This window comes from Lepisosteus platostomus, chromosome 28 (assembly GCF_059453375.1).
Source record: "Lepisosteus platostomus isolate fLepPlt1 chromosome 28, fLepPlt1.hap1, whole genome shotgun sequence".
Classification (NCBI taxonomy): Eukaryota; Metazoa; Chordata; class Actinopteri; order Semionotiformes; family Lepisosteidae; genus Lepisosteus; species Lepisosteus platostomus.
In genome coordinates, this window is record NC_142638.1 from 5,817,282 (window position 1) to 5,844,039 (window position 26,758).

Consider the following 26,758-nt stretch of genomic DNA (forward strand, 5'->3'; position numbering starts at 1 on the left):
ATAGAAACATTGAAGATTTTTCTATATCTCTCCTATATAGGTTTTGCAATATATTGTCATGTATTGTGCCCATACTGAGCATGACACTGAAGAGGGAGAGGAAGGGCCACTCAACTGGTTCAGCTGGTAAAAGACTTGGCTGAGCACAGGTTGGGCACTCTGTGATCACGGGTTCGAGCCAGGAGCATGTCATTAGCAGACTTGCCGATTCTCCAATGAAGCACGACCGGCTAAATGCCACTAAGGTATTTAGCCCCCCTTGCCCAGAGCCTGTGATGTGTTTAAACACGAGTGTTTCAAAGGTGGGCAGGTCAGAGGAATCCGCCTGCGCCTGCTCATTCTCCCTCAGGTGTCCTTACGGGCTTCACAGCAGCGAGCCGAGACGGGAAAGACACAGACTTGGCTATTCCCAACCGGAAAGGCGTCGGAAAACCAATGGGTGATTGTGAATGGAAAAGAAAATAAGGTGCTCAGCCACAGAAGAGCTGTTAACCCCCTGCAAGGTTATGGCGACAATGCTGGAGGTGCCAGGCCATGCGGTACCAAGGAAGGGGCAGAACAGAGCGCAGGCCAGCCGTCCCAGACTCACCGTGTTGCGGGGCAGCGCTGGGGGGGTGCGCGTACCCATCAGCCTCCACATCAGAGTCGCTGCCGGGGCCGAGAGTGGGGTCCTCGCAGTACCGCAGCACCGTGCTCCCCGGGCTGCAGGGGCCACCCCCATCCCCGTCCAGGAACACCGAGTCCGACTGGTCCCCTGCAGACCGCTGTGAAACGCTGCGGGCCAGGGAGGGGTACTGGCCTCCCCATGCTCCTCCGCCGGGCAGCGTGGGGCCCTGGCTCCGCCCCAGCGTGCTCACGGATGGGTACAGGCTCCGCCCTCCCACAGGGCCGTCCCCTTCCAGGGCCTGGTCCGTGCTCTGAGGAGACGGGGGAAAAAAGGCTGTCACGACTCCAGGTCCCCTTCACAAAGTGGAGTTCATGATAAGTAAAGATCACTTTATTGGCCATATACAATCTCGTGCATTAGGAATTCGTCTTTTTGCATACCCCAACTTGCTCTCCATGAGACACACAGACAGGGAGAGAAGCCTGGGGTCAGAGCGCAGGGTCATTTATACGGCGCCCCTGGAGCAGTTGGGGTTGAGGGCCTTGCTCAGGGGCCCAATGGAGTTAGATTCCTCTGCCGGCCGCGGGATACGAACCGGCAACCTTCCAGCCACAGAGCCACTGCACCATGATAATGATCATGTGCTGTATATGTATATAACATTTTGGCTCCCCTGGGACGCCGAATTGGATAAAGAGTTTAGAAAATGGATAGACAGAAGGAATTGGCTACTCTTGGCCTGACAGATCATAAGAATTTCTCACTTTACAACATCAGAAGAGGCACATCTGATTGGAGGTCATTCAGCCCAGGGTACTCCATCAGTTCCATTGCCCTTCAGTCATGCAACTAGTTTGTACTGCTTGTGCTAGGAACCAAGCCCCTCAAGCATGAAAATGCCTCAGAACACCCTTTGGAAAGCAACAGTTTAGAATCATCAATCAACTTAACCCACAATTATTTTTATGAGGTGGAAAAAGGTGGAGCACCTAGTGATACCCCATGCAAAAAACAATGGGGAGAAAATGCACACTCTATACAGAGAGGCATCCCAGGCTGAAATCGAACCCAGGACCTTGCAGTAATGAGACAGTAGCAGCTCTGCAAGCACCATCACTCCTGAATAGCTGAACCACTGGAGCTGGTTTTTATCTTAACTGGACTTGATTAGAGGAGACTTGCACACAAAAGCACGCACTCCCTCTCACTCAGTGTGACCAGAGGTATGAACACAAGCACACACACACACACACACACACACACACACACAATCCCATGCCCTTCCACTGACCCTGTGGGAGGGGTGACGCGTGGGCCCATTGCTCTGGTCTCCCCCCCTGAAGAAGACTGGCTGAGGCACCAAGTACTCCTCTGCGTCCAGCAGGTCCCGCATGTCTCCCTCTTCTGCCATCAGCGTCCGGTAAAACTCGCTGTCCAGCGGGCTGGACAGGCTCATCTGCCCGTCATTCTGAAAGGGCAGAAAGAGAGAGAGTGAGCGTCTGCTTGGGTCAACGGGGCCATGCCTGTCATTCCGAGAGGCATTAACAAAAAAGAGAATGAATGAAGAAACTGAACAAGCATTTGACGGACAATGAGGAACACCTCCGATGAGGTTGCTACAACAACTGCCTAGTAGGTTTTTACACACTGGTAAGCCAAAAGGTACCGTGCAGTCAGAGACCCACCTGTATGACCACATATTTGGAGGGGTCTCTGGCCATGGTACTGAACTCTGTCACCAGCTCTCGGAATTTGGGACGACTCTCTGGGTCGATCATCCAGCCTGGGGATTCACATGCATACACAGGCCATTACTGCTACTGCTCTCTCATTTATTCCCCCTTTATAAATATCTCCCTCCCAGTAGCTCCCTGTAGCCATCTATTCTGCTGTCCTTCTCTTTGGTCCTCCTGGGCATGTCACACCAAACTCTCTTATCCCGATTCCTCATCGCTCATCCTTTCTCTTTCCCCTCTGTCCAAAAGTTCCTGGCAGACATCTCCATTCCCTCCCCATATTTCTACCAGGCTCCAGTTCCCCCTACTCGTGCCTGCCCATGGATCTTCCTCTGACTCCCCTTTCTCCTCTCCAGAACCCCAATCCATCCTTCCTCCTCTCTCTCTGCAGCTTCGTTCTACCCCCCTGAACCTAACCCATCTCAGATCCCCCATACCTCTCTCCCACCTTCCTTCCTCTCTCCCCTCTCTGCCCCTGAAGAGATCCCTCCCTGGTGTCCAGTTCCTCCTCTCGGTCCCCAGAACCTGCCATCCTCTCTTACTCACACTTGACCATGATCATGTAGACGTCGATGGTGCAGATGAGGGGCTGTGGGAGACGCTCCCCCCCCTCCAGCAGCTCGGGGATATCCCGGGCGGGGATCTGGTCATAGGGCTTGGCCCCATACGTCATCAGCTCCCAGACTGTCACCCCTGGCATGTAGAAACAGTTTCACTGATACAGCCTTCCCCACGTGACCCACACACACTACTACATTCATTCTGAGCACAGGTTGGGCTCCAGATGTCACGTGTTTGAGCGGAGAGCCAACTGGACCTCCTGCACACAAGAAACTCCCGTGACTCGCCAGGCGTCCACAGGCTTGCAGGGACATCAGTGCTGCCCCTCCTGGCAGGCACCATGGATTTAAGGCCAAATGGATTCTGCCAGTGTGTATGTCAGAGGAGGACTCGTGTCCTCATGTCCCATTCTCTCGTGAGGTGAGTGGGTACTGGGAGTTGTTCCCAGAGATGGTCGAGTTTTAAAACAACTATTCCAATATATCATTAACAGTTCCAGGCTTATTAAAAAACATGCACTCAAGTCAGTTGCTTATACTAATCTATCTCGAGAGCTATTAGTATACAGCAACATGGTACACAGGGAAACATATGACATGACCGTACAGAAATCATATTAATTACAGTCATAAGAACTGAAATTAAAATAAGAAGAGTTTTGCCATGAATTTTCTAAGGCCAGGATTCGAGCAGCGTACCGTAGCTCCACACGTCACTCTGGTGAGTGAATCTCCTATGCATAATGGACTCCAACGCCATCCATTTAATGGGCACCTACACACAGGGAGCACAGGAAAACACAGTGTCAATGAATCGCACAAAGTTGCATGATATTACTGCCAAATAGTTGAACCTGCTCACAGGTTAGAGCTTGCTATAGGCAGGTATTCTAGATCCAGACTTGTGCATCTGCAGTATTATTACTAACTTATTTGGTTGACTGTTTTATTCAAAGTAGAGCTGGGCGATAATTCGATAATAATTATCGCGATATAATTTTCCTCGATATAATTTTAACAAAGGTTCGATATATATGTTTATGTTTTGCACATGATATGCGCATGCGCACAAAATACTGCGCGAGTGTGTTGCAGACTGGGCAGCTAACAGATTTGTTTAATGTTTCTGCTGTTTGGCAAGTGTTGGTTGTGTTCTTAAAATAAAAAGTTGTTTAATTTACCAATTAACTGCCTGGTTTCTTCAACTTTCACTCAGGAGAAAAAATCTGCCTTTAAACTTGAAAGAAATCATGATTTGACATGTATCGTGATAATTATCGATATCGACTGATATGAACATTTTTATCGTGATAATGTTTTTGGCCATAACGCCCAGCCCTAATTCAAAGCATCTTACATTTGCACCTATTATACAGCTGAGTGTGTTTCCTGGAACAGTTCAGGTGAAGCACCTTGCTCAATGGCACACAACAGCAGAGTCTCACCTGGGATTTGAACCCACAACCTTTCAGTCACTACTCCGGACCTCTACCTACTGCTCTACACTGCTGGCCATTAAACCGGTTTTTAGGAAACAAAATTGTCGCGTCACAATTTAATCACGATGTAACAGAATGTGACAAAAGCCTCAAATTAAGAAGGACAGGTGTCTACCATTAAGAGGTGTACAACTGATAGTGATAAAATATCACTCCTCTCAAATGGCCATTTGAGCATCTCCATGATCATCCATTATTGGATACACAATAATGTGTTATAAGCAAATGCACAGAAACCATAAAATGACACCAGCCTGCATCCTAAGCTGCAAGAGTCTGTCAACCTTGGATTGACGGGCACACAGAGAGGCAGAGGGCCAGACAGATGAGTGCCTACCTTGCCCCCGTCAGCGTGGTACTCGGTCTCGTCGATGTCCAGCAGGCGCGCCAGGCCGAAGTCGGTGATCTTGACGTGGTTGTGATTCTTCACCAGCACGTTCCGGGCCGCCAGGTCCCTGTGAACCAGCCGCACGTCTTCCAGGTAGCTCATGCCCTGCCAGCACAGACAAAGAGGTGTAACCAGGGCGAGACGGACAGAAACGCGGAGACCGAGGACCAGCTGCTGCTAAGAGGGAGGGACAGACGGGGACACTCCTCCGGGTCCAGGGCAAGGGGGCAGTACCGTACCTTGGCGATCTGCACACACCAGTTGAGCAGGTTCTGGGAGCTGATGCGGTCCTTGTGCTCGCGGACGTACTCCAGCAGGCAGCCGTATGGCATCAGCTGGGTGACGAGCTGCACCGTCGAGGTCAAGCAGATGCCCAACAGGCGGCACACATAGGGGCTGGCCACTCCCGCCATCACATAGGCCTCCTGGACAGGGAGGGAGAGGGGTTCACAGGACGCTACACAGCCGCACAGAAGCTCTCATCAGGGCAGGGGGGGGGGGGGGGGACTGACTATGTAGTCTGCAATAGAGAGACTGCCTGAAAGGAACAGGGATGAGATCGCTGTCCAGGTGGATGGACGCTCCTGAGTCATGCCAATGGACAGACCACGTTAAGGTCGACAGAAGCAAACGTCATGAGAGGGACAGACTGACGGACAAAAAAAAGACTCACATCCAGAATATCCTTGTTGGCCTTGGGGGAGGTGTTCTCTCTCAACACCTTGATGGCCACGGGGATCTTCACATTCTCTCCATCCGGAGTCCAAAAGCCCTGAGCGGAAGCAGAGGAGAGACCAGCAGAACAGTAAGAGGTGGCGATGGGGCTGTTACAGACTGTGGGCAGTATCGGCGGCACGCGGAACACGGGGCTTCTTCACCGTGGCCGAGCGCTCACCTTGTAGACCGTGCCGAACGCCCCAGAGCCAAGCACCCTGTCCTTCTTCAGCTCCGTCTCCTTCAGGATTCGCATCTGGGCCTGGTTAGGCACTGCGCCGCTGGGCGTTAGGGGCTCGACCAGCTGGGGGAGAGGAAAGCAAAAAGAGGCCAGCAGTAAGAAAGATCTACAGCCTTGTGGTGCCCCAGAAGGTTCCCCGTATTTTATTAGAAAGCAAACCCTTCTTCTCACTTCCGCTCTTGACCTCTCTCATAACTCGGCTTCTCGCTTCAACTCCTCTCCCCCTCTCACCTCATGCTCCTGCAAGAGCCTCCTCATGGTCTCCTTCCTCTTCAGGTAGTGCTTCCTCCTCAGGTAGGCAACAAGCAGGGCCACCAGGATCAGGAAGAGCAGGACCCCGCCCACCGCGGCTGCAATTGACGTTGCCGGCCTATCAGGGGACAACAGACCACCGGGGCCGTCACGCCATTGGCTCATCTTTCCACACGCCCCTAACTACATCCCACCACATTATCCCAGATGAACCAATCAACAAACAGAATACTTTTTGTTACAGCGACAGCTCCACTCTCTGCTTCCACACAGTTTCCACTTGAAATTATTTTAAAAAACAGGTACAGTGACAGCTACTTCACAGTATAGCTTAAAAATGTATCTATCACGTTTATAGTGCAATTATGATGATGAGTTATATAGAGCTCCTATTTTAAACCTTGTGCTTTCAAAGGCTTACTCCACTCTTCTTTAAAACATGCCATCTTACTTAATCCAACTTTAACGTTTCCAAAGCGATCAAGACACTTATTAACAATTCCCAGAGACCAAGGGAGGGAGGCCAATCAACCACCCAGCTAATAATAATTGCCTTTCTCATCTGAAAATATGATCCTTCTTTGAATTGCTGGAACAGTGCAACCCATTGCAAAACAAAAAATGAGGCACAACTAAGCACACTGGTGACATTTATACCAGTGTCTTAAGCTAGAAACTTCAGATGAGTCACCAAAAAGAGGCTGTTACATAGTTAGGGACCCAGTAGTTGCCTGGGCACAGCTGCATAAAGGATTTTAAAGAAAATTTGCTCTTTGTTCTTCTTTAAATTTAAGTGCAGTGGAGCTGAGCCTAACACATGAAATTCAGTGTCATAGATAAAAGGAAAAAATATTTCACGCAAAGACGCGTTTTATGTAAACTCAGCGCCTGAACCCTTTTGAAAGAAAGCCGCTGACCCTTCGGGCTCAGTCCTTACCCAGCCTTCTGGTCGATGGGACAGCCTCTCTCATCCAGCAAGCTGCATCTGCACAAAGGACGACAAAAACAAAAACTGTTCCCCTCATTTTTTCATTTCCACACCAGGCTCCAGAACCCGGTTTTCTTTTTTTTTTTTAATTCTTGTTTCAGATGAGTTGCTGGATGTCAAGTGAACAGTGTGTGCACCACTGGGCGAATATTTTTGCAGCTGCAAGTGTTTGTTTTGCTAAAGTGTACATGCATCTCCAGGTGCTTGGAATTGTCTGTGTGCATATATCGCACACATCACTAACAGCTGTGGTTTGTCAGCTCCTGCACACAAACCCCCCCCCATGCCTGTGTGCATCACACTTACGAGTGGGTGCAGTTGGTGCTACAGGTCTGGCACTGCCCTTTCTCATCAGGGTACTTCCAGATGGTATAGTGGCCATCCTTGACTCCACTGGGGCAGCGTGCCACACAGCTGTCCCCATCCTGGAAGTTCTGGCATTCTTTGCATTGGTCCGCCCCCTGGTAAAACCACAGCGAATGAATGTGCTGATAAACACCTGGGTGACAACCCACACAGCCAATCACTGCACTGATATACATAGGGTTGATATACACAGCCAATCACTGCACTGATAAACACAAAGTCTATTGTAATGTTGTCAAATGCAAGGGGGAAAAAACCTTTTCTATGTAAAAGGAGATTGATCTCTGTAATCCTACACTGACAAATCAAGGCAAATGCAATCGTCCTGCCTCAGTGTCCCAGAATGCCCTGCAGAGACTTACCGGTCCATCGCAGGAAGTGTCGTTTTGGGGTTTACACTCTGGGTGACAGGGAACACAGCGCAGGCCATCAATGTACTCCCGAATATCCCTGTGCACAAACCACAGACAAGTCACACTAAAATACTCCACAGCTTTGGATAGGCAAAGTACTTCACTCTCTCTAAGGGGATGTTAGCTTATAGCTTTGTTAAGCATGACCAGAATCCATTTCTTTCAGTATTTTAAAGGGGAACTGCACCCCAGTTTCTCTGACCAGTTATTAAATCTTGGTAACAAAATAATTGACATAGAAATTTTGACAAATTTCAAATTAAGCACAAAACCGTAAGCTTTGTGAAAGTACTCTAAGTCGCCATGTTGTTGCAAACTTGCAATCTGAGTTCCCACAAATTGGGACAAGATACAGCTCTTCCTGCTCACAAGTCACCGTAATGAGGAATGCAATGTGATGTTCAAGTGAATAAATAATGGTTGTGCAGCAGACATTTCACTGCAGAAATGTTCTAACGTAGTCTGCACGCAGAGTTAACAAGTAGTATTTGTCAGCAAAACCATCTCAAAATCAAAAGCAATATTTCTATTGGACTAAAAGAGATATATCCACAAGCCAGCTTATAATAAGGCTGCAACACCTCACCAGAAGTCTTGTTGCCTCTTTCTGAATTGCAGAACTCGGCGCAGCGCAAAACTGGAAATTCTGCCGATTTTGTGATGTAAACTGGAGGTTTTACAAGTTACTGTATACTGTGCATTTTACTTTTATTGTGGTTTGAAATGCACTCATCAATGCTGATTCTTTCTAACTCTGAAATATAAAAATAGAGTCGCAATTCCCCTTCAACATCTTCTGCAACTGTCTAGTCTTCTTGGATGGCTCTTTACATCAAACAGCCCTGGGAAGACCTTTGAAACAAGCACGCAACCATGCCCTTATTTTCGGGAAGCGAAGTCGTATCGAGATGATGACAGCTCCCGAGCATATCTTGTGCTACTGTGCAATGGAAGTTTGCACAGGAGGGTTTTTGCAGTGAGTCAGTGGGCTGAGTTGTAAGGCGTCTCTCACCCCTGGGAGATGTTACACTCCTTGACGCATTCAGACCCTCGCAGAAATCCGTCACACGACACACACTGGCTTGGCCCCGGCCCCCAGCAGCTGCCATTGGTGCAGAGGTGGTAGCAAACCCGCCCTTCCGCCGCTATGGAGACAAAAGGAACGAATAAAATCGAGGGCAAGAGAACCAATAAGGGTGTGAATTGAGACACGGCAACCAATAACACAGCAAGCAGCTAATCACATTGAAAGAAGGCGCACGCAGACAGAGACAGAGTCCAGGAATCACGCAGAGCTCCTACCACAGACGTCGGGGGGCTTGTTGTGGGTGTCAATGAGCTGCTGGGCGTGTGGCTGCTGGATGGTCCCCCAGGGCAGAGAGGGGGTGTAGCAGAGGTTGGTGTTGTTATGGAGGAGGACCAGCCCGCCGCTGACCTCTCGCAGTGACCGCAGACCGAGGGACTCCACCTGGACCGACTGGACGCCCAGCGAGATCACGCCCCTGGACAGAGGGAGGGACAGAGAGGTGGAGGGACAGAGGGAGGGCCGTGTTATGCGTCTCTGGCAATACCTGATGGGCTTGTCAATACACTGATAAAAGTGTTTGAACGTGGAAAAAAGACCCGGAATTATTCTCGAAGTGGACGGACAGTGAGCCCACCTGTACAGCATCCGGCCCCGGATGACCGCCAGGTTCTCGAACACCCCGAGGTCTCTCAGGCTATCGGGCCAGGCTTCAATATACAGGTACCCTGACAGACAGACACACGATCTCATGAAGCGGGAGCCCAGTTCACTATATTTGGTGGCAATGTGGAGGATGCAAGATGGCTGTGAGCTGGAAGGATGTGGGTTCAAATCTGTTGTACACCCAAGCAAGCTATTTTACTCAAGATTGCCTCAGGAAAATACCCAGCTGTAAAAGTTGGTTAAAAATATAGAGTGGATAAGACAAATTAATAATAATCCACAAACACTTCACTTTGTCATCCAATAGAAACCCATCTTTCTAAGTACATGAGTGAATTTGTGGCTGCACAAGTGAGACAGAGGGAGGGGTGTACCTGTGATCTCCGTCAGGTCTTTAAATACGCTAAGCTGGCTCACATCCAGGCCTGACTTGTTGGTGGCTGGGTCACTGTAACACACAGAAGGAAGTCAGGCATGCAGAACGACACGCACAGCAGGATCAGGCACAAGAGAAGGAGCAAATGGAGACTCTCCTCCTACCCAGCAAAGGTATCCGCCAGGAAGGCCAAGCTGCCGAAGATCTTGGCACAGCCCCGGAACAGGCCGATGTTGGAGGGGTTCACTGACGAGACCCCCTGTAGAGATCCCATCCCCAGCCCGTAGCACACTGAGAGAGGAGAGGGCAGAGAACAGCTCATGTTATTGATTATATTTCTCATAGAAGCAAAACCGCACGACTGTATCATCAATGCGAATAGAAGTCTTTCTGATTTTCATCATTTGAATAGAGACAGAGACAGGTCAACCAAATGGCAACATTTAATCGAGTCATTGTGCTAATGAAGTTGAAGCAAGCACTAAAAGTGAGCTCATCAAAAGACAGAGGAAAAAAATAAGAGAATTCAATACAGGGTGCACACTCTCGCCACGCACACAAAAAGCATGCACTGGCAGTGCACACGCCTACACACACCCCCTGCAGAAATCGGTGCAGAGACGTGCACAGAGGAGGCGCGCACCTTTAGGGCACTCCCCATCACACTTCTCGCACTTCTGCTCCCGGTTCACTATCACTTCCTGCGTGTGATTGGGGCAGACCATCGTGCACGAGCCCACCACTGTGGCCAGGTAGTTATCTACAGAGAGAGAGAATTGGAAAAGCAAGACAAGTCAGGAAGAAAGGGCACAGGGACAACTGTCAAGTGCAGAATTTCTATTTGTTTTTATTCAATGGAAATATTCACTCATTGCACATATATTTAACCTGAATACTGTACTATTTCTGTTTTCTGCATTATTTATTTTTTATCTTCTAGAGAGATGGGGGAAGGGAGAGAAAGAACACAGATTTACTTGAACTCCGATCCAAATTTACTCTACGTTTCAATCGCAATGAACAACCGAGAACAGATGGATGGATCTCAAAGCATGAGGAAGAGACCGCATGCGATCTGGAGGGAGAGGCCAGAAGAGGAAGGGTGGGGAGCGGGACTGGGCACGCAGGAGGAAGTGATGTCGGAGCTCACATGGGCACTCCTTGACGCAAGTGGCGCCAAAGCTGTACTTCCTGTCCTTGTTGGGCTCCGACTGGAAGGTGACGGGGTTGTAGACGGTCGGAGGGGGGCAGTCCTCCTTGCAGGTCCCACTGTCGTTGACTTGGCGACAAGCCTGGGGAAGACCAGATGAGCAAGAGGCAGACGGGAGGGGCGAAAGAGAAGAGGAGAGAGATGGAGAGGAGAAGAAGAAGGGGGGATGGAAAAGGGGAAAGGGAATGGAAAAAGAGATATCACCTCTGAGCTGCAATGCACAAAGAGCACGCCCGGAGAAATGTGTGCACCGAAGTCCTACATGACGTCCACTGCATGCGCTGGTCAGGCGAGCAGCGGCGAGACTCACCAGGCAGTCGGTGTCCTTGGGCCCCGTGCAGCCGGCTGCACACTGCTTGTGGCAGCAGTCGCTGGGCTGGGGACCCTTGCAGCGCCGACACCCGGAGGCACACGGAGTGTATGTCACTGCACAGAGACGGGGAGGAGCAACGTCAGTCTCCCGGACAGCAGCATGGCCAAGGGGCATGCCTCACACAGACACTCGCAGGACAGAGACTGGCAGGCTGGCAGAGACCGTTACCCACGTAACAGGCAGGCAGACACCATTGCACATAGGACACAGAGACGGACAGGAAGACAGTGTTACTCACAAGTCTGACAGTCCTGGTTTCCTTCTCCCCAGCAGGACTGGGGCAGACACGTGGCAGAGCAGGGTGGGCCTGGGACAGAGAGACAGGCAGTGTTACCATGCTGATAACTTTGTTAGAGCTTAGAGGCTTCTTCTTCTCTATACAGTATTACAGTCAGTGTACTGCATTTCTGTCTCTCCCTGTATTCAATATTACAGTCAGTGTACTGCAGTCCTGTCTCTGTGCTCAGTATTACAGTCCGTGTACTGCAGTCCTGTCCTTGTACTCAGTATTACAGTCCGTGTACTGCAGTCCTGTCCCTGTACTCAGTATTACAGTCAGTGTACTGCAGTCCTGTCTCTGTGCTCAGTATTACAGTCCGTGTACTGCAGTCCTGTCTCTGTGCTCAGTATTACAGTCAGTGTACTGCAGTCCTGTCCCTGTGCTCAGTATTACAGTCAGTGTACTGCAGTCCTGTCTCTGTGCTCAGTATTACAGTCCGTGTACTGCAGTCCTGTCTCTGTGCTCAGTATTACAGTCCGTGTACTGCAGTCCTGTCCCTGTACTCAGTATTACAGTCCGTGTACTGCAGTCCTGTCTCTGTGCTCAGTATTACAGTCAGTGTACTGCAGTCCTGTCTCTGTGCTCAGTATTACAGTCCGTGTACTGCAGTCCTGTCCCTGTACTCAGTATTACAGTCTGTGTACTGCAGTCCTGTCTCTGTGCTCAGTATTACAGTCAGTGTACTGCAGTCCTGTCTCTGTGCTCAGTATTACAGTCCGTGTACTGCAGTCCTGTCTCTGTGCTCAGTATTACAGTCTGTGTACTGCAGTCCTGTCTCTGTGCTCAGTATTACAGTCAGTGTACTGCAGTCCTGTCCCTGTACTCAGAATTACAGTCAGTGTACTGCAGTCCTGTCTCTGTGCTCAGTATTACAGTCAGTGTACTGCAGTCCTGTCTCTGTGCTCAGTATTACAGTCCGTGTACTGCACTCTCACACTCACAGTTGGCAGGCCGCTCCTGTATATCCAGAATCTGCCTTAATTTGTTCTGTTGATCCAGGATGTCTGTCCAACGGATGCTGTTGGGGAAGCAGAGCTGGAGGCTACCCGCAATCCGCACCCCCCCCAGCAGGATCTCTGTGGGACAGAGCAAGAAAAGTTAGCTGCATGGAGATACAGACCGATCCCCGTTCCCAGCCTCTCCCTCCTCCCTGTCCTTCTTCTCCCTCCCTCCCTACCTGCTCCTCCCCCTCCCCCCTCCTCCCTCTCACCTGTCAGGCTCCTCAGTCTGAGCTGCCGGAGCCCTGGCCCAGCCTCCTGGGACACCGAGTTGTCCAGCACGGCCAGGGCCAGGGTGCTATTGTAGAGCTGGGAGCCCCGGATGATACGCAGGTTCTCCAGGGGGATGGACTCCACGGTGGTGTGGGCAATCAAGACATAGCCCTGCACCTCCACAATGCCCTTCAGAGACACAAGCCGAGACAGAAACCAACACATTGATGAAGGCAGTGGATTGTGTTAAAAGAAGTCAAATCGCTGAAGCTCTTGACCAAGCTCTTGTGACCCGGCTCAGTTTCTGCACATGAGCTTTTTGTGAAGTTTGAAGGGAGTCTGGGTTGGCCACAGAACTGTCAAAGTAACAGCTAACAAGTAATAAGGTTCACAGTTTTTTCTGGCCACGGAAACTACTTTCAACAGGGACCTAGAGTATATATGCATAAGAACAAGTAATAGGTTGAAGAAGCCGAAACGTTGCGTTTTCTTTCTTCTCTTTTCAGCATGGAATAAACCTATTGCTTGTTCCTTTGCAGCCTACCCATGCTGACGCAGCTACCCACCTGAACGTATATATGCATAATGCCTACATACTAAAAATTAAATAATTGTCATTCATATATGTACTTTTGATTTAAAGGTCATTGCAGTGGACAAAACTCTATATAGCAGCAATGCAGTAATGCAAGATGCAAATACTATTTCCTAATATTCCCACAATTCTGCAACTGCACTCACCTGGAGGAAGCTGAGGTCCTGCGCCCCCTGCAGGTGGGTGATCTCCAGGTTGCCCTGCACCACCTGGCAGCCTGTGTACAGCATCCGCAGCATCTGGTAGTGATTCTCTTTGCTGGAAGGCAGAGCCAGCTTCATATCTGTCCCGGTGCACACTGGGAGGAGAGAGCAGAAAAGAAGAAGACTTTATATTGTTAATATGAAGTACTGACACACCAGCAGGCCTTTCTGTATCACCCGAACAGGTCAACAGAGGATGCTATTGCTACTGCCCTCCATACTGTCCTCTCACACCTGGATAAGAAAGGAACTTATGTGAGAATGCTGTTTGTTGATTACAGCTCAGCATTCAATACCACAGTGCCCTCAAAGCTCGTCATCAAGCTCCAGGACCTGGGACTGAACACCTCCCTCTGGAATTGGATCCTGGACTTCTTGATGGAACGTCCACAGGTGGTGAGGGTGGGCACCAACATAGTGATGAGAAAGAGGGGTTAGAGAACAGGAGAAATGTGAGAGATTTGTTATGGAGCAGAAGAGAAAGCCAATTTAAGAGAGACTGGGACTGAAGGATTGAGAGAAGGACAGAGAGAGAGAAACTGACACCCCCCCTCCTTTTAGCCCTTCGGAAAATGAGCAGTGATTTTCTCAGGAAGTACAGTGTTGAATATCTCTGGGAGTATTACCAAGTTACAACATGCTGACAGGCCAATAAGGGCTATAATTATTTCCTGGTGGCTTCCTGTGAACTTCCTGTGACCTGAGCCCACACAGTCTGAAATGACACTCATACTTCCTGGCCACTTCCTTTCTGCGGAGTTTTGTTCTGTGTGTGAAGAAGAGTGTTATGAAATATTGGCGGAGAGGGCAGTAAAATGTGGGGGGAATTGATTTAAATTCCGGTTTTTCTTTGCTCCCACTGACATTGTCTGATTTTGCTGGGTGATTTTCAAAGTTTTACTGGCCCAATGCAAATTCCACTTCTCCGAACGCCAATAATATCCAAACGACAATTCTCCTGAGACGTGTTCAAATGAAAAGCTTGCTTCCCGTTTTCATTCCTGTACTCTCTCTGAATCCACCTTTACATTTACTTTTACTAAATGCCTTCACATGTACAATGTGAAACAATGTGAACACGGAGAAACATGTGCTACAGAAAAAAAATCTAAATGCTCATTATATTGTAAAAAAAATGGGCTTTCACACTACTAGGGAGCTGTCTGGCAGACCTCAACTAAACTAATTTAACAAGAAAAAAAGATTTGAAGGCTCTTAGTAGGCAATCATGGAGTCAAGCATTAGGATACGTGTGGCAGTCATGTCCAGAGGTGGGGATGGGGTTTGAGTTGGGCTGGAGGCTGAGGTTCTAGGACAGTTGGGATTAGGGATGGACGCAGAAGGGGACGGGACAGGCTGGGGACTGAGAATAGGATTAGTACAGTCAGAAACACTGCGTGTGCACCAGGCACTGGGAACAGGGTTGGTCAACCTGAGGTTTCATCTTGCTAATCATCAGATCATCAGTAGCAGCTGATACATCTGAAATGGGAGTAATGCAGCGGGACATAACCTACCCTAATTTTATCAAAAAATATCATACTCACTTGCGAAACCATTAGGAACCTTCAGTCCCAAAAACAGGCTTTCTGTGAGAAGGGCAAATTGAAGATGACACGGGCCATGTGCTCCTCAAAGGAAATGCTTGGGAATGGGCTTTGAAATGCTTACACTCCAATCTCATCCCAGCGTTCTAGCAGATGAGCTTCAAGTAAGGCAGTGATGAGCAGTAGTGGTATCACTGGTTCTCAAAAGGATTGAGATCTAGGGATTGTTCTGACCAGGGCATCTAGCCAATCTAGGCATTACTAAACGCTGAAAGAGTTAACTAGGCCTTTCTGATATTTTGGACAGTAGGAGCAAGAATAATGGCACTGGAACAGGCAGGATAGCAGGGCATCGCCATGACAGGAGTCACTAGAGCTGTGCTGCCTGCGTCAGTGCGTGACAATGGTGCTCACTGACATGCGGACACAGCGCGGCCTGTTTAATCCCCTGCTGCCTCTCGCCACTCCAATAGAGTGCCCATGGCTCAGAGGCCCAGGGACACCATTGCTCCCCGCTGTCTCCTAGCAACCACCCACAGAAGGCCTGCTGGATCAAAGTGCCAAAGTGTTTCCGCAGCAACCCCAGGGACCCACCCCATCCCTCGCACTGTTAGGGCCAGGAATTAAGGTTCAGCCTCTTCAAATCTCTTTCCTGACTAGTTTTAGCTTTGGTTTACAGACGTCGTAATAGTAGGAGTCCCCCTCCTCTCCTTACGGCCCCTTAAGCTGTTCGAATATTTTACTTTAACCTTGTTCAGGCTGTGGGGACTTCACTTGACAGAAGGAGATGCCATGCCGTTTCTAAGATTTAGAAGTCAATATTTATAGATTCACAAGATAATTCACTAATTATATTATCTATGACATTTCCGGCTGCAGAACCCTTTTTCAAGACACGCCTCTCACTAAGTAAAACATACAAACTGAAACCTACCATCGTGATAAGCAACATGATAAGCAACACGAGGAGCCATTATAAAACAGTGAAAGTCTAAGGGGGATGGGGGATTTGTTTTTGTAGTTTTGTGGAGAAAAACAATAAAATAAATGAAAAGTACTATCAGTACAGGTCTATAGAGAGCAGGCGCTTGTTTTAATCACTGCTGAGATCTTAGGAGAAACAGTACGGTGTCTTCTGCCATGCCCGTCTCCTAGGACTATTTCTGGGTATCCCAACGCTTCTTCCATCCGTAAAGCTAGTTTGGAACACTTGGCTTAAGCAGAAGTGAAAATGGAGAGTCACAGGAAGCGCACTCATTGGAATACGTAAAACAAGAAGCCGGTCACCAGGAAATAGCAGGTAAACACATTTACACCTGTCCACGACTCTGAGCCAGCAAGGAAACAGAGTCTCTCTAGCAGTGATTGACGCGCCAGATTCCTGCTCCTGCTCTTGTTGCTTACATTCCTCAGTTTCAGCTCAGATCCCTCCTCCTCCTCCTCCCCCCCCCTCCGTCTTCTCGTTTGCCACAACACGCTCAACCTGATGGACTGGCCGCACTGGAACTACGCAAGAAGTCCTGCTGCAGCCTTGCGTTCAACACACACACACAAATCATGTGGAGGATTCTGAGCCCGAGAATCTGGATCCCTTTGTATTCTTCTGTTTAAGACTTCAGTTTCAGGTTGAGTTCATCTTTCCAGCTCCGATGGACTAAAAGAGCTGTATCTTTGCAGTCTCGAAGCAGGGAAGCTGATAAGAACCTAACTCAAGTATTCAGACTCCTCAAAGGCAGTGACACGTCAACCCTTGCTGAAATTCAAAATCGGCAATTGAAACACGACCCATAGATCACAAGTGAAAACTATGAGGAAATGTATTTGAAACAGAGTACAAGCAGGTACTTTTTTTACACAAAGGTCCTGCAGAGGTGCACATGTGTCTTTGTGTCAGAAGGAGGAGGAGCACAATCCCAAGTGATAAGAACTTGCCACAGTTGGCCGGAAACTCTGACTGTTGACCTTTGAAATGTTAGCTGCGTGCTTGTTGGGTGAAAGTGCATGCAGTGTGTGTATATATGTACACGAGTTCATTTGGGCCTTTTTGTATTCATCTTACTACTGGGCCATGTGCGTGCACAATTTCTCTGCATATGCACATGCAGGACAGGGTGTGCACGTCTCATGCTTATCTGCAAATCAAACTTCACCTGTGCCTTTTGCCCACCTATGCAAGTGTGTGTTTGTGTATATCTTGTGTTTATGCGTGTCTACTTTAAAAGTGTCACAAATGCACGTAGCATGTGGGGCCTCTATTTTCTTGGTATATCTTTGCCTTTATGAAAAGAAGGAATAAATCTCAGCTCCGGCTCTCCAGCTCACTTCCTGCTTTACCTCGCCTCCTTTTAGCCCAAAGTGAGAATGACTTCACTGCTCCTCCGCAAACCCCGGGTTGCCCTGCGCCGCCACGCGCTCCTCTCCACACTGCAATTACAACACAGGAACTGGAGGCCCTGCCAGACCTCGCTCAGACTGTGCTAGCCTGCAGCCTCCCGATCGCGAGTGAGACTCTCAAGAGTTCGCCTCCCATTCACGTGACCTCCCTTCCTGTCTCACTGCAGCTCGATCCATGTGCTTAGCTACGAGCTCTGAGCCGGCTGCTGCACAGAGCTTGCTTTATTAACATAAGCACTCTTCAAACACAGCGGGGCTCTGCCACATTGCACCATAATACTATGACATAAATACCTCCTTCCTGCATAATCATCTGTGTCAGGCTCTGCCTTATGTGAGAGGGCAATCCTCTACATGCTGCTGTGTTTGTCTCACTTGACCTGTGGCTTTGGCGTTTTCTTTGTGCCAGTACACTTGTTTTGTATGGCAGGGAAATGTAGAGGCAGAGGCAATGCACGGATTTTGCATTAGACCTTGACGTTAACAGACAAGAAGGCCAAATCGTCCTATTTGCTCATTTGGTTGCCACTAAATTATTAATCCAAGAACTTCATTCATCCAGTTTTCTTTACTCCAGATTATCACAAATCTTCATGTAAAAATTATTCCTGACATCAAACTTAAATGCACTCTCTCCTGGTGTCTACTTTTGGCCACACAGACTTTGTCTCTGATCTTTCAAGGTTTTAAAATACTTGAGTCACAGCCTCTCAACATCCTCTGTTCAATACCACAGAGATTTTGTACCCTTATTTGATCGTTAACAAAAGTCAAGACTCTTCACTGTTCTGTTTGTGCTAAGCTTTTAAAACAGGAGTTTAATTCCTCAGATCCCCCACTCCCTTCTAGTTTGACTCAATTACTCTGTAGACAGTGAAGAAATAATCTATTAAACAATTACTGCGGTCTGCTTAAACAGGCATAATTTTATCAATTCATTTATTTCAGTTATACACTAGTATTGCACTGTTATCCACAGATCCACGCGTTAATGCATATTGTGTTTTTAACTGTGCCACAAATAATATCTTCTAGAAGTAATTCACCAAGCTTTTGGTAAGGGATTTGTACAAGAAAATCAAAAAAGCTGTTTGATGGACCAGAGACGACTGTTTAGCAGCACTGACATACTGCCCTGGGTGGGAGTTTGTAAATGCAGTCAGCAGACCTGAGTTTATCAATCACACAAACTTCGTCAGTGCTCACTAGTGGCAGACGTGTCAACAGCTGAGTAATAATCAGAACACAGACAGAAAACAGGAGACTTCAGCCCTTGCACAGCGCTGGTTTCTATTCAGAAACACTCGCAAACTCTCAGTCTCTTTCAGTTGCAGACTTTGGACAATTGGCTTTGATGCAAAATCTAAAGGCCACAAAATACAGAGGAGGAAGGGGAGGAGCAGAGCAGAGTTCCAAGGTTATTTGCACAGTTTCATGTGTACTGAGTCTGGGGCATGGGAGGGGGGACCAACACAAGCATGTTACGAGACACTTCTGCACAGCCTCTTATCGGAGTAACAGGCAGGAGTCTGTAAGGGGCTGGATACTCAATGTAAGCCTTGGGAGAAAGGTAAAAGTGAAACCTGCACAGCAAAGAACTTGGATCTGAACTACAAAGCAGAAACCATGCACACACCAGTGTGCCCAAGAAATCCACCTAAACAAAAGGCTGACGGTATTGTCTCTTTCGTTCCTTTGGTACTTGGCACATGACCCGCTGAGAGGGTTCAACAGCACTCTCTGCCACTGCTTCCACTTGAAATGTGATGCACCCTGGCCACTGAGCGCATGTAGGTATTTCAGTTTTACACCTAATAATGTAACAATCTACTCTAGTGTGTTTTCATCTGGCAGCACTCAAAATTGGACAGAACCCATTAAAAAAAAAAGTGTCCCGTCCTTTCCTTCCTTCACAAACACTGCATGAATCACAGCATATTTTCAGCACTATGTAATAACAGAGTGCAACCTTCCTTTGACAATCGGAATGAGATAACTTTCCTGGGCGTTACACCTATATCTTTGCTAGTTCAAGGCTTTCGTTTATTTCATGTGACCCAACTGCATAGCCTACGTAGCATGAATAAGAAAAATGAAAACAGTTTTGTCTTGCTTTCTGGAAGCACAGAGCCTGCTCTTGTCAGTCTATACCTCCTTGGAGTCAAAATGTAATAAAGCAATAAGTAAATATCCACTCACAATCAGCAAAGACACCGCAGGAATACTGATTCTTTCACTTATGCTCTGGTCTGACCAAGTACCACTGCAGAAGTGACACTACTTATTATTTTGCAAATGGCCTTTCACAACAATGCAGTTCAGGGATCTGCAGAGCATTTACAAAAGATATAACACTACAAAACATACATCAGGAAAAAAAAGGAATTATAGTTAAAAGTTAGATTTAAAAGCTCTGACGGAGTCACTATTCCTTCTATAGGTAAAGTGGTACATAACAGCAGAATACAGACTCTTCAACTTCTTTGAAGCTGGTTTACAATGCTGTCCAGAGAAAGGGACTGTGGCATGCAAGCAGTTGACTGAGGTAAGCAGATGGCAGACCAGGGGTCTGTAACCCTGCTCCTGGAGAGCCACAGTCCTGCAGGTTTTACTTGTAACCTTTAATCATCAGTGAGCAGACGTCTCAAAAACATGTTCAAACCTCTTAATTAAGGAACTGGTTGATCCAATTAAGTCATTTAAATCTCAGCTGGAATGGAAAGGAATACAGTATGGCTCTCCAGGACCACAAGTGCAGAACCCCCCCCCTCCGGAGCTGGACCATTTAAAACATATGTAACAGTATTTTAAATATAACTCTAAGTTCTACAGGGAGCCAGTGCAGAAACACAACAATGGGAGTCATGTGCTCAAATGGCTTTGTTCTAGTCAAAGAGCCCTAATCCTACAGGGTGCGTATTTATTATCAAGACAAAAACGGCCCACCAGGAAACAATGCTCTGCAAAATAAAGACAGCGCATGAAGGAAAACAAGGAAACAAGGAAGCTTAAGCAATGGTATTTCAGTTCCTTTAGAGGCAGCACTACGCATAAATAACAATAGGTTACCTATTGCTGGACAGGAGACGGTTAACATGTCCCTTTTTACTGGCGTTACACTGTAACCAAACTGCCAAGGCTAAGTCACTCAAAAAGGTGGCTGGTGGCGTAAATGTGCAAATGTTGTGACAAACTGTGTCTGCCAATGAGAATCCACAAGAGCTAGGGCAGTGCGCGTCTTTACTGCAAGCCAAGCAAATCTGTTTTGATCCATTTGAGGATTTATTAGGTGAAGGATTTTGTAGAAAAAAATACCCATGACTGAAAACAACATCTATCATATTTTTATCTACAGCTCTGAGACCCACTTAACCATTATTAAAAGACAACCCTGGCAAATATCCAGCACCAGGTTTTTTGGCATGTACAGGACATAGAAGCCTACGTCTGGAAAGACCAGAAGAGTTTAAGCTGGAAAAACAGAGGGAAACCCATTCGTCTGGTACAATGCTGGACTGGCCAAATGTAGGCTAAAATCACAGTCCAGTTGGCAAAAGATATTGCCACATAAAAAAAGAGATTATAACCATCTTCTGTGCTGAAAAATGACCGCTTGCTAATTTTAAGAGGATGTCTTCTTCCATGAAGCTGAGGGTCAGTCTTCTTAGCTTCAGAGGAGAAGCTGGAAAGGGCTGCTGAAAACATCCTCAGCGTCCAGAAGGAGCTCTGAAAAATGCTTAGGGGAAGACAATCGCCCTTGCGCAGTGCTGAGAAGCCCATCTGGAATCATTATGCCCAGAATCCGTTTAGATACTTCCCTGCTTTCCTTCAGGCATTGAACGACAGCGGGAATCTTTGCATCCCATAACTAACCCGTCGGAATCCTGCCGACAGACTCTCAGGCTCTAAAACCTATTTTTAAAGATTGTGGGAAAAAGGGTTTGGGTTTGCGGAACTTGAAATTACTCTATCCACAGGAACAAGTCGGCTGTTGCAAAAACGGAAAAATAGAAAAAAAATGATTCGGCTGTTTAGAAAAAAAAACCAACTGGCAACTGGAAGTGCCAATGGGACTGCATCTCCATGGAGGGGAGACTCTGGGAAAAACCAGTGGGAAGTGTGCGACCCAGAACTGGGCACGAGATTTCAAAACTACAGCGTTTCCAACAGCCAGGGTGTTAAAAAGGCTCACGCAGTGCCTGAGCTCAGGGTGGCAGAACAGGCCTCCACAGGGAAAGATGGTGGAAACCGTCTCTACAAAGGAAAGGTTTCAAAACACTCAACTCCATGGAAAGACTTTTTGCCATAAAAGTAGGCTTAATATTTTGGGATGGAAAATAAAGCCGACACATATAGTGCCCGGTCAGTAAGAAAACAACTGCATTTCAACAACTGCATCCTTGGGCAAAGCTCTGGAACTCTTTGCCCAAGGATATTAGAGAGTCACCTTCTCTAAACTCCTTCAAATCTAGACTCAAAACCTTCTTCTTCAGAAAAGCCTTTACTTAACTGGTTCCATGCTTCACCCCTCTGCTCTTCTTAGTACCACCTTCCACGGTCTCCTCTATTGTTATTGTTGCATTGTTGTAATTATAATTGTGTCCTATCTTGTGAAATCTTCTTAATTATTGTTGTAGTCTTCTTATTTATTGTTATTGTCATCCTGTAAAGCGCTTTGAGAAGCCACCTTTAAAGGCGCTATATAAAATAAAGTTTATTATTATTATTTCACGGATAACAGGAAATGCCACCTTACAGACTCACTTGAAGAATATGACACACATCACCACCGCCTTGTGCACAACCTGGAACCAGATATCGGCAGCGAATAAGTTTGTTTTGACTGTGCCCAAGCACAACAAGAGTGCTGCATCGCTGGAGAGGGTTGTAGAGTGGAGACGTGCAGTGTTTCAGTTCAAATTCCGTAGCCAACAGCCTATTTGACTACAAAGTTTGCTCAACGTCTGTATTTCGAAATAGGCTTATACAATTGTTTCTGAAATCGATACTTCACACAAATCTGAAGCTCGGCTAGTTTATTATTAGCTTATATGTCAATACACAACTTGGCGTTTCTCTGCGGCATCTCCGCCGCAGTTCGGGTCTGTAATTATTAGGTGTCAGGACTGGTTTCCAAGATTATACTGGCGACGGGATACGGGTTTGTTTACTACAGAAAGGTATTCTTCTTCGCTATTAGGATTATTCTGTTTCCACTCGAGTGTCGTCATTCAGAGTCGCAAAGCAGGTTCTCAGGCAGCCGTGAGTATTTTCTAACACTCCCCTTCCCGACACAAACACACCTCCTTTAAGTATTTGGCTTCGAGTTATAGTGTTTACATATTTCGAGAAAGCGGAGTTTTAAACAGCACCCAAGCCGTCCTGAAATCGCGCCTGAAATCGCACTGACACATCCAGGGAAGTCCCCACGAATTGGACCGAATGTGGGAGAGAGCGGCGCGGGGTGACGCGGCTGGGGGTTGGAAAGTTATTTTCGAGTCGCGCAAGAAAAGTTTCACGCCCGGGAAAACGTGAATCGAGGGGACACAAAGTCTCCCCCGAGAGTTTTTTTTTCCCCCGCGTTTCCTGCCCTCTCTCCCTCCCCTCTCTCGTCTCTCGTGGCCCTGAAGAGAAATGAAAGTTTCAAAGTCAACCCACCTTCCCTGCCCCGTGTGCCCGCAGTCACGACCAGCGCAGCTCCGAGCAACACCAGCAAACTTCTCCACGGCGTTTCCATCGCCTTCGGCTTCTACTCCATAGCGAGCACCGGGCGCCTCGGTTTTAGTCGAAACTTAAGAACGGGCAGTCTCCAAGAACCTCTTCTCCTTCCTTGTCGATTTAAAAAACAATATCCCAGCACTTCCCCACTCCTACTCCCTGTCTCACTCGCTGTATCCCTTCCTTGTGGCTGGTAGGCGAGGGTGACGCGCAGCGCGCTCCCGGGGCCCGTGCTGGGAGTGGCAGAGCTGAAACTGAGCCGAGAGACCGACCCGCCTCACACTTCACTCAGCTTGCTGCTGGTGCTGGTGCAGGCGCCGTGTCCGCCTCTCTCTCCCTGTCCGGCTGTCTCTGACTGGGCAGAGGAACCCCAGCAAGGAAAAAAGACCCTTCCGAAAACGGGGACAGAGACTGGGCGAGCTGCTAATCGGGTGCTACAAATGTTCGGATTCCATGTTCAAATTCCCTAGTCTGTGCACGCAGCCCACGCAAAACAGTATCTGAAATTATCATTATTATTGATATGCAGACAAGCGCATTTGTTCTGCACTGGCGACTGATCTTACTTATATCGCTTATTTTTGAATTAATTCACCCAGCTATCATAACGACGTTCGTATCGCGTTAAATGTTTGATTTTGTTTTCCCGGCTTAGATAAATTAATAGGTGACTGTTCTGAATAGTCCTTGTTATTCTAGCGTTAATCAGGAAACAAAGCTCCCATTCTGTTTCTCCTGTCATGAAACTGCCCGCAGGTGTATGCCAACGAGCAAGGTGCAAACGGCTAACAACTTTCTAATCGTCGTACGTCTCAGCAAAATGTCTTGAACAAGTTGTACGGTGCAGTTCTTCTATTCTTGCAAAATGCTGGCAGCTTGCCCTATATCTTAAAGTCTTTGGATGGTCCAGACTGACATTTTTCACTCGCAGATTCTTTTTAATCGACATTAAAAATAATAAGTTAAAAACTCACACCCTGAATGGAATTCAGTTCAAACCCCTCCCATGTCAGACCTCGCGTTTCGTTTTACAGGCACCAGGAATTTCCATTTAAACGTCTTGCTTGCGTTACTTTTTTTTAATTAAAATTCAATTACACTGACAGCAGCTTGCGAGCAGCGGCAGTTTGTCATTCTTTGTATCATATTACACCCAGTGACACCCGTTGTCTCGTTCCGGCGGTTAGGCGGCTATGAGATGTTGTACAGCTAATAATAAACCACATTGTCTGAGAGTTCATTATAAACCCGACTGGTGTCAGGGGTGACAACCCGAACACAGCTGACAAACTGGAATTTTTTCCGTTTTCAAAAGAGAGCGCTTTACGAAACAGTCGGGCTGCAGTTCTTCACCCCGAACTGTATAGAAATCTAAAGTTTTGTCGCACTTCTGACTACAGTTATTGTGAATTTGGGGTATTGTATTCGCGCACTGTCGTGGGAGTATTGATTTCTAAACATCTCTTGCTCATTGATGGTCTTTTCAGATGGGTTTAAGGAGAGGGATCACGGCCCGTCTGTGACAAATCTCTGACCTGGAAATATAGTTGTGGCCTGAGACGCGGATTAGGCTAAAGGTGAAAAAATGACTTCGCACTGCGAAAACTGACACCTGTCTAGGTAATGTCTGCCTGCACCTGTAATATACAGAAAATAAATCGTTAAGAGAATGAGAAAAAAAAAGATAATCGCGGAATACCGGATACAGTATCTACCGAGATTTATCTGAGCTCCCCTAATCATTGTAATTAAATCAATTATCCACCTACTCGGCTTTGTCGTGACAATCAGGCTGCAATGTATTATTGTATGATTGTCCTAATAAGAAACCTTCTGATCAGGAAGTTTTCAAACATTCTGGCATGGAAAAAAAATTCGGCTATCTGGAAAAAGACCTTCTCCAAATTTTCTATACCCCAAAAAAAATCAAACTCATGGCAATGATCGTTACTATTAGCGAGGAGGTATAAAAACCGAGCTGGAGGTCGGAGCGCTTGGACAGAGCGTCGATTTCGCGCAGCGCTGGGCTTGGGGAGGAGACAAGTTGCTCATTTTCGGCGTTGCCCTGTGGCTGACATTCCCTTGACTTCCACTTTCTAGTCAGACTAAACAACTCAGCTGGCCAGCGCTCGGCACCTCCTCTTGAAGTTTTATTTGGGGGGGGTTAGTGACGGTGAACTGCTCGAGCAGCTCGCGGGTGGGTGGGAGATGCCGGACGACGGCGCCAGTCCGAGCTGTAACGGTAGCGGTCTCGGCACAGTTTTCTCAAAACACCATAACGCCTGGTCAAATATGTGTATATCTTTCTGTACAGATCCACGGTCATACTTCCCAAATGTTACACGTTAGTTACAGTGTTAAATGATGTTACAAATGTTACAGCACACCCCCGAATTCCATCGGAGGATGTCTGTAATACTCAGCTACGAAGGGTCATTAAGATCCTTTTTTTTATAGCTATTGTTATTTTTACAAAAAGGTGATTACCTCAGTTAAAGAGAGCGTCGTAAAAGTATTGGTAGAATCATATGTGGTTGGTTTTTGACCATTTCCGGCGTGAACAAGACTTTTGTTGTAAAAAAAATATATTTTTTTTGGTGCTTCATGCACTTCAGTGTTTTAAGAAGACGTGTTTTTTTATATGTATTCTATTACACTGAATTGGTTGAAATTCCTTTTGGTGTTGTAATATTTACTTATGTATGATTTAGAACAGGAGAAGACGGGGAAAACATTAAAATACTCCAAAAGCTAAAGAAAGGATGCTTGTCTGTAGGGGTTTTCTTTTTACAAAGCACACCATTAATATATTTAGTTATTTGGCAGAACATGACGCGTTGGCGATGAGGTGCTAGGGTTTGTTTTTAAACTCAGTGCACAAATAAATGGAGGGAGACAACACCTCACACGTCAGTCAGGTCTGTTTTCAGCCCCTGCTAAACTGTTGCAATTCAGTCCCCACCCCAAGAAAGTGACCACTGAGGACGCATTTTAAGTATTGTTGACTATGGGTGATAACTCATAAGGCAAACTGGGGAACCAAGTTCATTTTACTTTAAAAAGGCCCCTGAACAAAGTTGACCCACACCCCTGAATTGTACTGTCTGTAAGATACGAACAAGGCCAGTCATTGGTGGCCACCATATCGGCTACCCACCTCTCTTCACAGCAGAGAAAAGGACTCGGGTCAAGATGTGGACAATCTCTTTCCTCCTGGACCGGTATTGTGTGTGTATGCCCTCTCCGAGACCTTCGTGCCTCTCAACACTGTGCCCTGGTCATTCCTGATACTGCAGGACTACAACACACAAGTCCTCAACACCCACAACAAGTTTAAGAGAAAGACGAACTCCTGGAAGGTGCTGTGACTTTAAAAAAACACAACAAAAATGGCAGC

General features: G+C 47.3%; 1 protein-coding gene across 1 annotated transcript in view; it reads right to left on the reverse strand.

Annotated features, from left to right (window-relative positions):
- Positions 1–23,595, reverse strand: part of erbb2 (erb-b2 receptor tyrosine kinase 2) — a 27,884-nt gene extending 4,289 nt beyond the window's left edge. Inside the window, exons 1-26 of the mRNA XM_088622632.1 lie at positions 23,302–23,595; positions 13,646–13,797; positions 12,904–13,093; positions 12,635–12,769; positions 11,652–11,720; positions 11,351–11,466; positions 10,981–11,122; positions 10,474–10,590; positions 9,995–10,121; positions 9,829–9,902; positions 9,426–9,516; positions 9,067–9,266; positions 8,777–8,909; positions 7,714–7,801; positions 7,292–7,446; positions 6,935–6,982; positions 5,977–6,115; positions 5,686–5,808; positions 5,464–5,562; positions 5,030–5,215; positions 4,740–4,895; positions 3,603–3,678; positions 2,890–3,036; positions 2,293–2,390; positions 1,899–2,075; positions 590–917 (exon numbers count right to left, since the gene is read on the reverse strand). Of these exons, the coding sequence (XP_088478758.1) occupies positions 590–917; positions 1,899–2,075; positions 2,293–2,390; positions 2,890–3,036; positions 3,603–3,678; positions 4,740–4,895; positions 5,030–5,215; positions 5,464–5,562; positions 5,686–5,808; positions 5,977–6,115; positions 6,935–6,982; positions 7,292–7,446; positions 7,714–7,801; positions 8,777–8,909; positions 9,067–9,266; positions 9,426–9,516; positions 9,829–9,902; positions 9,995–10,121; positions 10,474–10,590; positions 10,981–11,122; positions 11,351–11,466; positions 11,652–11,720; positions 12,635–12,769; positions 12,904–13,093; positions 13,646–13,797; positions 23,302–23,380 (3,445 nt within the window). The 5' untranslated portion in view covers positions 23,381–23,595. The remainder of the gene's footprint in view (positions 1–589; positions 918–1,898; positions 2,076–2,292; positions 2,391–2,889; positions 3,037–3,602; positions 3,679–4,739; positions 4,896–5,029; positions 5,216–5,463; positions 5,563–5,685; positions 5,809–5,976; positions 6,116–6,934; positions 6,983–7,291; positions 7,447–7,713; positions 7,802–8,776; positions 8,910–9,066; positions 9,267–9,425; positions 9,517–9,828; positions 9,903–9,994; positions 10,122–10,473; positions 10,591–10,980; positions 11,123–11,350; positions 11,467–11,651; positions 11,721–12,634; positions 12,770–12,903; positions 13,094–13,645; positions 13,798–23,301) is intronic.
- Positions 23,596–26,758: the final 3,163 nt, after the last annotated feature.